Genomic DNA, 10,712 nt, shown 5'->3' with positions numbered 1-10,712 from the left:
GTCGAATGAAACGGGCTCAGAGATAAAGTATGATGGATTTTAACGACTTCAAATAAAGTGTGAGAGATCTTATAGATTAGGTGGATGGAAGATTTGCAGTACAGTTGGTAATGGAGTGTACCAAATCTTAGACGGAAACGAGAAAGCAAGATGATGCAAATCAGACGAAACAAACATCTATTCTTTCCAAGATTATTCAAGCTATAAATTAAGCTATAAGCATTAGGCGCCTATCTTATTCTCTCTCTATTGAACACTAACAAGATCCTTAACGACAAAACTAAAGGACAACAACACTGACCATTCTTGACAGAAATGGACAACGATAAGTATTTGATGTAAGAGAAGGGTTTTATGATCTGTACATTTTCTTCTATAAGCAGCATCACAATCATAAGGAATGTACAAACTAAGTCCTTTGGCTCTTCTTTAGTGCCGCAAACCACTCCTAAAGAAGTGCTCCTTCGTATCTCTGAGAACAGAAGAGAACATCAAGTTTAAAAAGATGGAGTTGCAGAGATGAGTAAAATCATAAGAAATACCAATACAATTTTTACCTGCAGCGTGGTATGGAGCAAGTGGGATCTTGGCAATGGAATGCGTGAATACTTATCATCTGCCGAAGATTATTGCAAATCTTACAAGCTCCTCTCTTTTTGATTTCACACACTGCGCTGTGACTGAATAATGTTTTAACATCATCGCATTTCGGGTGTGAGCACGAACCAGTGGCCATGGTTCTGCACGTATGTGCATGCAACAAAGCCTCTATTATCCCAAGAGCCTGCAAGTAAGTTGCATAATTCAGAAAACATAAAAAATATATATACCAAAGAAAGAAACAGAGTAAAGGTTTTGGTTTGACCAAAAAATAAAATACTCACCCCTACGGTTCTAGGCGGCGTCCCGTGCGTGGAAGGGGTCATTGGGAAGAGATGAAGCAGACGAAGGACTGTGTTCTTCTTGTTATAACATGCAGTGCAAACTCGGCAATCCGAACAAATCAAACAAGAGTAGTAAATCGTTTTTGAAACATCCTTTTGGCAGGTCGTACAAGTCACTTGAAAGAAGCTGCTGTTGGAGTTCTCAGAATGATGCTTGTCTGAAGAGTGAAGATGGTGAAGTATCATCATCGAAGAATGCTTGGCGCGTCGGAGCGTGTCAAAGCTGTAGTTATGCTTCTGAGAAAAGCCTAAGAACACTTGTCTGCTCTCGAACATACTGTTTTCTAGGATGACATCATTATCCTCAGTTGTTGTAGATTGTATGCCGTTCACCTGAACCTGTAAAAGTAAAGCAAAATCCCAATTTGAAAAAAAAAAATCACTTTTAGTTCCTAAACTAAAGAAAAAATAAGAATGCTAATAACAACCTTTGACAGAGAATGCTTCTCTTTGTCATTCATAGTATGCGTGTGTTCCCCAGGAAGCTCTTCTTCTGCATCATGGCATCTGTTTGCAATAAAGGGTTTCGTTAATATAACCGAAATCAATTACACAGAGAGAAACAGGTGATTGATTACCTTTCACACAATTGAAGATTCTTGCACTTCCCGCAAAACCATCTCAATCCCGACAATATAACCGCTGAGCAGCGTGTGCATGAATAATTCAGTTCCACCACCATGAAATCCTCCTTGTTTTGAGATATCAGTTTGTCCAGCTACACAAAACAAGAATACTTCAAAGGTTAAACACACTGAAACATTTCAAAGGAATGTATCCATATACAAATTTTAAGTGCATTCAAAACATATAATTATCATATAACCTTTTGCATCATGAGAATGTTTTTGGCATCATCAACGTCAAGATCATCCTTACTTTTGACACCCTTTAGTGCTCTTCTAGAAAGCGATTTAACCTTCTTCTGCAACTCGTCCACACTTTCTCTCTCAAAAGCCTGAGTCAGGAGCTCAGCATTATCGGACCAGAAAGATCCTTCAAAGTAAGGCAAGCGTGCAGCTGTAATGTTGCATGTAGATTCTTCTGCCGAAACGAAGAACCGATCATACAAGTTTGTAACACTCGTCACTACCCTCTGCTTGGTTGCTTTATCCAGCAACGACTGATACCTGCAATAATGTCTATAATTTTAAAATCCAATTTCCTCGCAAACATAAAAGCCGAGTAGAGAAAAAGGAAGAAAAGAGACTGACCATTGGCGAAGCTTCCTAGTGTTGGGTGTTTGCTGAGTCTTAGGATGAGAATACATAATGTAGTCTTCTCCTTTTCGAGGTGGACACGCCCATATATAACCCGTAGTGAAACCCCGAATCTTACAATACTCGAGATATCCAATCTATCAAAAAGAAAAAGGGAAAAAGTCAATAACAACTTAGATTCTAAGCATGAGTCCTAAACAGAAAATTAACGAATGGATTACCAATATTTCATGATAAACGAAAGTTCGTAGAGCTTCTCCTGAGAATGTCACTCTCTCGGGTCTAAAGTACTTGACCGAATCGAGATACCAGATGTATATGCTGCGTTGGTTTGGTTGGCTACATTCTGATCCAAACTCTTGGACAAACAACGCAAAGATGCATATATCAACTCCTTCAACTTTCTGGAACAGAAGAATGACCTGAGACAATCGAAATTAGTTACAACAAAGCATGGTTTGAGATACATAACTGAATCGAAACAAAGCATGGTTTACTTTTCTCACCTTGGATCTGTAAGGGAATTCACTAGGGTAATGCTCTTTGTGAAGCAAATCCGCAAATGTTTTGTTGACGTGTGAGGTTCTGTCAGCTGAAAACACGACTCTGAGAGTAAGGTCATCAGGTTCTTGTACATCATCAACGCTCTTCCCATTAGCCTTTGCCGTTTGGAGTCTTTCTTCTGTGAGGCGTCTGGATAGCCTCCGTTCTATAAAGTGGCTGAGGATGGTTTCAGGCAAATCTTTCGCCCCCAGATCTGTATTCTCGATACTTTTACGCTCCTTCAGCAAACAGTAGGGACAAATGTAGTCTGCTGTTTTGTCAATGTCTTTTTGTTGATTGTAGAGACCACATATCTGATGTTGCCACTTTTCGCAAGATTCACAATAAACCCACTGCACCACAGAAAAAAAGTAACTTAAGTTGTAAAACATGATGTACTTAGAAAGATATATATAGGGACAGAGAGAGATGAAGTTTACCTCTTCTGTGTGTTGATTGTCAGTGTTAAACATTTTAAGCATATTGGCTCTTGCGACAGTGACTCCAAATAATGTGAAGTTTTTTCTGCAACGATTGTAGCAGGGATTACAGATTTGATGTTGCGCATCACTTATTTTCTCCTCGGGGATGTAATATGAAGATTTGTCTTTGATTTTGCGGGAGCAAAGAGAACAGTAGATTGGTTGTGCTGGTAACACGAGTGTGCCATTGCCACACAATTGACATAGATCCTTTTGGTCACACGTTTCTCCAATTCCTCCCTGTGGAAAAAAAAAAGATTAATTAGCAAACAAATAAAAAAACAATGGATAAGGCCAAACAATTGTTACCTGAGTACTTCCCTCCTTGAGGCTCTTAATATGCAACTTTATTTCTTCTTCTGTGAAACGTTCCACCAGTGAGACACCTCTCTTGTTACGCTTTTCCATAGGCACTGAGTCAGCATTAACCTCACACTTAGTCTGCTCTCCACATTCCATCGGCTCAACAACGTCCACTCCAGGTCCCAGTTTCTCATGCTTCACCAGCCTTTCCTCGGTTTGAATCTCTCTCTCGACGGTATAGAAGTCGTCAAAAGAATAAACCCGGGTTGCATGTGGTCTTGCAGGTTTCACAGTTTTGCTAGTACCAAGACCCTGAACATGCTTACTGTCCAAAGGAGAATTGTCCATCACACCTACCTTCGTTACGTCAGAACAACCGCTACCATTCTCAGGGCTACAAACTGGCGTGGGAACTTTCTGCTCCGGACATATCTGAAGAGGAGGGAGTCTTGATGAATCGTTCCAAGGAGGAAGACTCAGCTTTGTTGGTGTTTCAGCTCTCTGTCGCTTAGACGGAAAATCACCAATCTCTGACTTAAATATATCTCCAAAAAACTCATCCTTATCAGACCCAAAGTTTAACAGTCTTGGTACTCCGATATTATAATTAAACCTTCTGGATGCTAAGTACTGGGCCTTTCTATCAGATGCAACATCCAGATCAGGTAGCATATTCAACTGATGATTGAAAACATGAAGGTCTGGTTGATTAGCATTGGGGTTAAGATAGGCAGGCATCATACACCTATACCATTCAGAAGACGGCTGCATTGGCTTATAATCAACTGATTCTGAACATTCCCTGCACATTACAACCAAAAGAACATTGAGAATGTTAGGATCAAATCGACAGTTAACATAACCAAACAAAATGTATACAATCTAGTAGATTGTTTTTGCTTGTTGCACAAGTTAAGACTAAGTGATGGATCAAGACTCAAACACTAACAAAAAAAACAACAGAGATCGATAAATCCACCTGAAACGAACCAATCAAATTCACAAGCTAAAAGCTAATCAAACAATCAGTGATCTCAAATAAGGCTTAAAGGTCGATGCTTTTTTTTCACGAAACCCCCAAATTGATTTAACATAACATTCTCCCTTAAAAAACCTCAATTTCGAAGCTCGAAACCCTAAGCGACGCATCACGAAGACCTAATTACAAACGTAAGCTACAATGCATACTCCCCCGGCGAAAACCCCTCTGTAATCGGTAGGGACAAGTAACGAAATCGCACGACAAAACCCTAAATCGAAGAAGAAGGAAGGAGGAAGAGGAACGAACGAACCTGTTGTTCAAAATTCGAATGGTGTTTACTGTGTGGGGTTGGGTTGGGTTCGCGCGCGCAAGTAGTGGGAGAAGACAAAGAAAAGATGTTGAAAGTGAAAGTCTTCGTTGATCTCTCTCTCTCTCTCTCTTGTTGTTTGCTTAGGGTTTCGGCAATTTCTTAATCTAAAGTATTGTTTCTTTGATTAATTTATAGCAACTTTATCTCTAGTTTTGAGGGTTTCCTCTCTAATTTAATGTCTTTTTGCGATATTTTTATCTATTTAACTTCGGTTGTTTCCTAATTACTCTCGGTTTAAGTATTTCGGTTTTTCACTATTCAGTCTAATTATCTCTTTATATAATTGTATCTATTAATTAATTATCCCAACTTTATCACTTACAATTGACATTTAAAGCTTATGATGTGATGTGATTAATGTTTGCTTAAAATTACATATCAGTTTTCATGTCACTGCTACATATATAATAATTAATTAATATTTTATTTTCAATTTTGAATTATGTTATAATTTATACCTATGATTTGTTATAAATAATATTATGTTATTTTAATTAGACATCTATGTTACCTAGAAGACATTAAGCTTTTAAAAAGAAGTTTCTTCAACTCAGACATTGTTCATGTACCTCGGACGGAGAACCTACAAGCGGGTAGCTTAGCACTGCGTGCTAGAAAACAACCGTTTTTCGTCGTTTACATGGATGCGAAATTAACAATTTGGTTTACAGAGTCAACATGAATCTGTAAATGTTTGTTGCCAAAAAAAAAAAAAATTAGACATGCGTGTTTAAAAATATAATGTAAAATCGGTTTGGTTATTCTTTGGATATATTAGATTGCATCTAATTCTCTAAATTCGACCATGTTTAAATCTTGATTACTTCTGCTATTTTCATTTAGTTAGTTGTTGTTTTAGATTTCTACATATAATTTAGATTGTGTATAATGTCATTTATTACTGTTTGAAAATCAAATAAAAAAATAAATTGTTGATAATTCAAAAATATTCATTCCAAGATGAAATACAAAAAGTTTGATACAAAGGCAGATGGATAACATAAAACCTCGAGAAACAAAAACCTAAAAACATGCGACTAGAACCCATAAATCGGACAATTTACGACCAAAACATAAACAAGAAATAGAACCATAAATCGCAACTAAATGCACAACAAATTAAACCATCAACGAAATTACACAAACCATAGGATAATTCAGTGCAATAAACCTTATAAATAGCAGAAAGCAGTGAACTGGATATTTTGATACTGTCCATTGTTAAAAAAGAAAGGATATCTTGATACCGTCCTCGACCAGCCAAACAAAACCATCCACTTCTAGAACCCAAAACACTACATCTTCTCAATCCGAATCTATTGTTGCCGCCTATGACCTACCAGACAATACCATCCCTCACTTGGACCCAAGAACCAAGATTTCATAACCCGACAAGAAAGATAGCTTCCAGACAACCTTTGGATACGCTTGAACTCTCTGGCCACTTTACGCCTAGATAGAAGCCCACCATAAACCTTCTTACAATCAAGCCCCATCAATTGAAACCCAATACTGATACAAACCTTAACAACCAAACTGACGAGAGCTCACTGCAACCACCACAACATGAAGATAAAACTGCAACTGAAACTTCACCGCAAAATAAGGACAGGATCAGTGAGCTACCCGAGGATCTGCTTCTTCAGATATTGTCTTTCATTCCAACAAAAATGTCATAGCCACCAGTATTTTGTCTAAACGATGGCGCTCTCTTTATAAAGGATGCGGAAGAATCTCAAGTTTTGTTAGTGTCACAAATGATCTCGAGAGATTTTCAGATAATGTACGCAGGTGTTTGGTTTTACATAAGTGTCTGATTTGTCTCGAGACGATGAATATGTTGTTAATCCTCTATATGGCTGTTCTAGTCTTTAAAATTTGGAGGTGATGCGATATTGAGATTCTGATGTGAAGACTTTCAGTATTGATGTGCCATTCTTGTAGAGTGTTAACAATTCTGAAAATGAAAATTTTGAAGATTATTCAGTCTGTGATAAGTTTCCTAATTATAGCATTTCCTATCAGCTGGTGTGCATGGAGCTACAAAGATAATGTTATAAGTTTTAACGGACACAAGAAGATAAAGCAAAACAGCTAAACTTGTTCAACTAGACCCAATTTTTATGTCTTTGCATGTCAAAACAGCAGTTGGTCGAAACTGGAAACTAAAATCCAGAAGTGATAACAAAGTCAAAAGATATTAAATGCCATCAAATAAAGGTCAGAAAACCATATAGGAGTGAGTAACCATGACATGAGACTCGCAGACATTTTTAACAAAGTAGGTACTTCAAGCTCTGCACAGAATTGCGCACGAAAAGACGATATGTAAAAAGCAGAGAGAGCTACAACAATGATAAACTCCTTAGGATCTTTTTTTGGTTTCTTCCCCGGAGGAAGACGCGTGATAACCCATTCTGATAAGAGTTCTGCTTACCTTCTCTATCTCATCTGCCTAATTGTTCTGTCACGTTTTCAACTGCAGCCACAGCTACAGTCGAATGAGTCTTGATTTGAACCATTTTTCCGGATTCGATCAGCGGATAATAACATTTTCTTTTGGTATTCATATACTAATTGTAGAACAGAGAGAAGTAAATGAATAATAAACCTCCACATTAAAATAACCGTTACAAAATGAAACCTCCCTTGAATAAAAACCGTGCATGATAAGCACTGTGGTTTCAAAAAGGACAAAATGGCTTCCCTAAACCATACAATACAGATCCTACAAGTCACTCACTAATTCATCTTCTGCTGCTAAAATCTATAACGATCAATCAGCCTGCTCTCTCTCTCTACCTCAAATTTTGATCATACTGAGAGTAGTAATACCTTCTTTCTGATTCCGAGCCAGGGCTTCTTGCTATTGAACCAAACCCGTGATCATATCTAATGCCACCGTACCTTGGAGGATAACTAGAAGAAAGTTCAACACCTGGAGGTCCCATTACGCCTCTGTAATGCTGATCATGATTGTAACCATGCCCTGTGTTCTTCCTCTGTTGCCATAACCACACATCTGCGTTCTCCGGGATAGGCGCGTTAATACCAGGAAACTCAACTGTCATTTTCATTTGCGGCGGCTCTGAAGAGCTTGCGGCTACTTCCAATATCTCACCGTCCTCAGCCTTTACCTCTCCTTCTTCTTTTTCTTCTTCTTCTGGTGGTTTAGTCTCTTCCTCATCAAATATAGTGATTCCAGAGAGATGATCCTCTTCCACAGCTATAGATAGAGAGAGAAGAGACGACTAACGCGTGAACAAAGATGTTATCATGGTGAATGTGCTGATGGCTCAGAAGCTTACCTAAATATCCCGGTGGATATCCAATCTCTCGCATCCTGTGAAGCCAAGGAGGAGGGTCCAGTTCCTGGACAAGACAATCTTTTTGCTTAATCAGAAAGCTCAATTTTCCTTGGTGTAGTGAAAGGTTTGAAGATTTACCCCAAGACCAAGAAGCTGACGAGTCTCAGGATCAAGTGAGCCAGGCTTCAAGCCATCATATTTTCCACCTTGAGCGCTCTTATAATACCGAGACGGTATTAGACGAGAACTTTGATTTCTTTTGCTTTTATGCTGTCTCCGTGCAATGTTAACCGCTGATCGATCAAAAGGCTTTGGACATTCTCTCATTGAATGACTGTACGCGCCACAGTTGAAGCAACGTGGAGGATCATCATCAATAATCTCCAAGCCTCTGGAAGAATAAAAGGACAAGTAGTTTCAAAAGAATGCACAAAGATAGATAGATACTTAAGTATGTCATAGATTAGTGTACCCTTCCACGTTACTTGAGCCAACGGTTGAATCTAAACCAATTGCGAATTTCCGGTTATAGAGAGGAGTAGTGCTGCTTTCCACTGGAACAAACTCCTTTAAAGAATCCTGACCAGTTTTGCAGTCGAACCAAAATGACTGCACATGCAAGAAGAATGTATCTATCAGTAAGGATTACTGAAACTTCAAAGCTTTTATATGCTTTTGGCGACATTTTCACTCACCACAGATGATGTCTTCTGCAATCCCACACGCAAAGCAGGAAAATAAGTGTCCTCACCAGATTCCAGTGCTGGTTCTTGATCCTGATCAGATTGGCAAAGAAGAGAAGTTTGTTCTGCTTCCCATTCTGACCATTGCTGTAATAAAATTTCTAGCTTCTGCTTGCTAGCTCTGTAAGGTGAAGGACAGCAAGAAAAAGTTACAAAAACACCAATAACTGTCTCAAGTTAAGAGTGTTCGTTTCAGCATACCTTGTTAAGTGTTTATAAGTAACATGAACTGAAGGTTGATTTTCTTCAGAGATTGTTCTGGCTCTTTTAACACCACTTTTAGCTGATACATCGAATTAGGGAAAAGAAAAGAAAACGTAACCACATCCATTAAAGTCTCAGAGCAATATCGACAATATGAATATAATCAAATCCCATGTCAATCCTAAAGTGTTCTTGAATCATTAAAAAAAACCAAAAAAAGGATACAACTAACATCCACTTTCACGGTTTCAGCACTGACAGTGACAGCATCCTTATCCTCTGCTATCGATGTATCCCTTGAAAACTGGCCAGAGACATTTCTGAAATCATCTTCTGTTAGATCCATGTCTTCCTCCATGTCTGACAGATTTAAGAATCACAACAAAACCCAAAAGCTCTTCTTCGTTATTTGAAACTAAGACAATCAAATAACAAAAAAGCTAAACAAAGCTCAAAGCTTTTCCCTTGGTTGAAAACAACAGATAAACCCTCCAAAAACATATACTAAAACGAGACCTCATCCTAACTTAATACTATATAACATAAATAATTTCCTGAATGAGTAAAACAGAAAGAATGTGTCTTTTATATAAAAGAATGGACCTTTACCAGAATTGTGTTCATCTCTCTGTCCTTCTAAACCAGAGAAGCTTGTAGCTGCCATCTTTTTTAATATTAAATCCTGAAGAGTTTCAAAAAAGCAATGAGCAAACAAAATACAAAATAACATGTAATAATTTCAATTCTAAAGACTCAAAACAACATTTAGCTAAGGTAAACAGAAAGAATTATCAAGAAACCACTTCTCAGTCTACACAAGATCCAGCTTCTTCTTCTTAAGCGAACAAGTCAACTCAATAGCAGCTCATACTATTTCCCCAAAACCCAGTGAAAAAAAAAGAGTAAAAATTCAAGCAGCAAGACTCAAAATTGGTTCACTGAAAACACTTCAGGGTTGAAGAACTGGCAAGAAACACAGCCCAAGAATCTCCACAAAACTAGTAAAACCCAACTCGAATCTGAAGGGGAATATGAAACGACACGAAGCTCACAATTTTTTTTTGCTTTACAGTAAAAAATTCAGAGGTAAAAGGTTAGAGGAAGAAAGGCTTCACCTTTGTCAACGGGAAACGAAAGTGTGGCAGTGAAGAAGAAGAAGAAGAAGAAGAAGAAGAAGGAGGAGGAGAATGGCGATGAATGATAGATCTATGGGGGAGGAGGATTTAAAAGAGAGCCTTTTATTTTTTCCGCCCAAGAAAATCATCCGATACGACCAAGTTCACTAAAAGCCCATCTGGCCCAGACGGGCCCGTCTATATTGAAAGTTCGTTTATATAGCATCATCGTTGCAAGTCATTTCATTATGTTTTTCCATCATCTTTGTGAAATTATTACGTAACTTGTCGGATAGATTAGCAAAATAACCCTTCGGCCTTATTGTAGTTGTGTCAATGCGGGCTTTAACGAAAATGACATAGAACGCAACTCACAAAGTGGCTCACTAATGATATACTGCCGGCCTGATCTGTAACCTTGTGGAATGGTGGAATAGTGTGGTGTGTATTTTATCGATCAACAAAAATTGCAGAACTGAAAAAAAAAAACGCAATATT

At 38.1% G+C, this 10,712-nt stretch overlaps 2 protein-coding genes across 4 annotated transcripts; both read right to left on the bottom strand.

Moving 5' to 3' along the window:
- Positions 1 to 160: 160 nt before the first annotated feature.
- LOC103852382 (histone acetyltransferase HAC2) lies at positions 161 to 4,986 on the bottom strand. 2 transcript variants are annotated; one of them, XM_009129287.3, is made up of 12 exons: positions 4,785 to 4,986; positions 3,499 to 4,301; positions 3,148 to 3,429; positions 2,671 to 3,060; positions 2,386 to 2,586; positions 2,159 to 2,301; positions 1,771 to 2,074; positions 1,523 to 1,662; positions 1,373 to 1,451; positions 885 to 1,283; positions 558 to 784; positions 161 to 472 (listed from the first exon to the last, which is right to left on the bottom strand). In XM_009129287.3, exons 2-12 carry the CDS (start codon positions 4,261 to 4,263, stop codon positions 430 to 432), a joined length of 2,973 nt encoding a protein of 990 aa, XP_009127535.1. In that variant the 5' UTR covers positions 4,264 to 4,301; positions 4,785 to 4,986; the 3' UTR covers positions 161 to 429. The 2 variants fall into 2 exon arrangements, with proteins under 2 accessions (XP_009127535.1, XP_009127536.1); XM_009129288.2 differs by having other exon boundaries at positions 3,499 to 4,294; positions 4,785 to 4,942.
- Positions 4,987 to 5,546: 560 nt separating this feature from the next.
- LOC103852381 lies at positions 5,547 to 10,358 on the bottom strand. Of its 2 annotated transcripts, XM_009129286.3 has the most exons (10): positions 10,215 to 10,358; positions 9,709 to 9,781; positions 9,325 to 9,459; positions 9,097 to 9,178; positions 8,848 to 9,016; positions 8,625 to 8,761; positions 8,291 to 8,543; positions 8,153 to 8,216; positions 7,680 to 8,070; positions 5,547 to 7,323 (listed from the first exon to the last, which is right to left on the bottom strand). In XM_009129286.3, exons 2-10 carry the CDS (start codon positions 9,761 to 9,763, stop codon positions 7,320 to 7,322), a joined length of 1,290 nt encoding a protein of 429 aa, XP_009127534.1. In that variant the 5' UTR covers positions 9,764 to 9,781; positions 10,215 to 10,358; the 3' UTR covers positions 5,547 to 7,319. The 2 variants fall into 2 exon arrangements, with proteins under 2 accessions (XP_009127534.1, XP_009127533.1); XM_009129285.3 differs by lacking the exon at positions 5,547 to 7,323 and having other exon boundaries at positions 7,422 to 8,070.
- Positions 10,359 to 10,712: the final 354 nt, after the last annotated feature.

This window comes from Brassica rapa, chromosome A02 (genome assembly GCF_000309985.2).
Source record: "Brassica rapa cultivar Chiifu-401-42 chromosome A02, CAAS_Brap_v3.01, whole genome shotgun sequence".
NCBI classification, from domain to species: Eukaryota; Viridiplantae; Streptophyta; class Magnoliopsida; order Brassicales; family Brassicaceae; genus Brassica; species Brassica rapa.
Note: the sequence above shows the minus strand (reverse complement) of the source record. Positions and strands in the feature narration are given on the sequence as shown.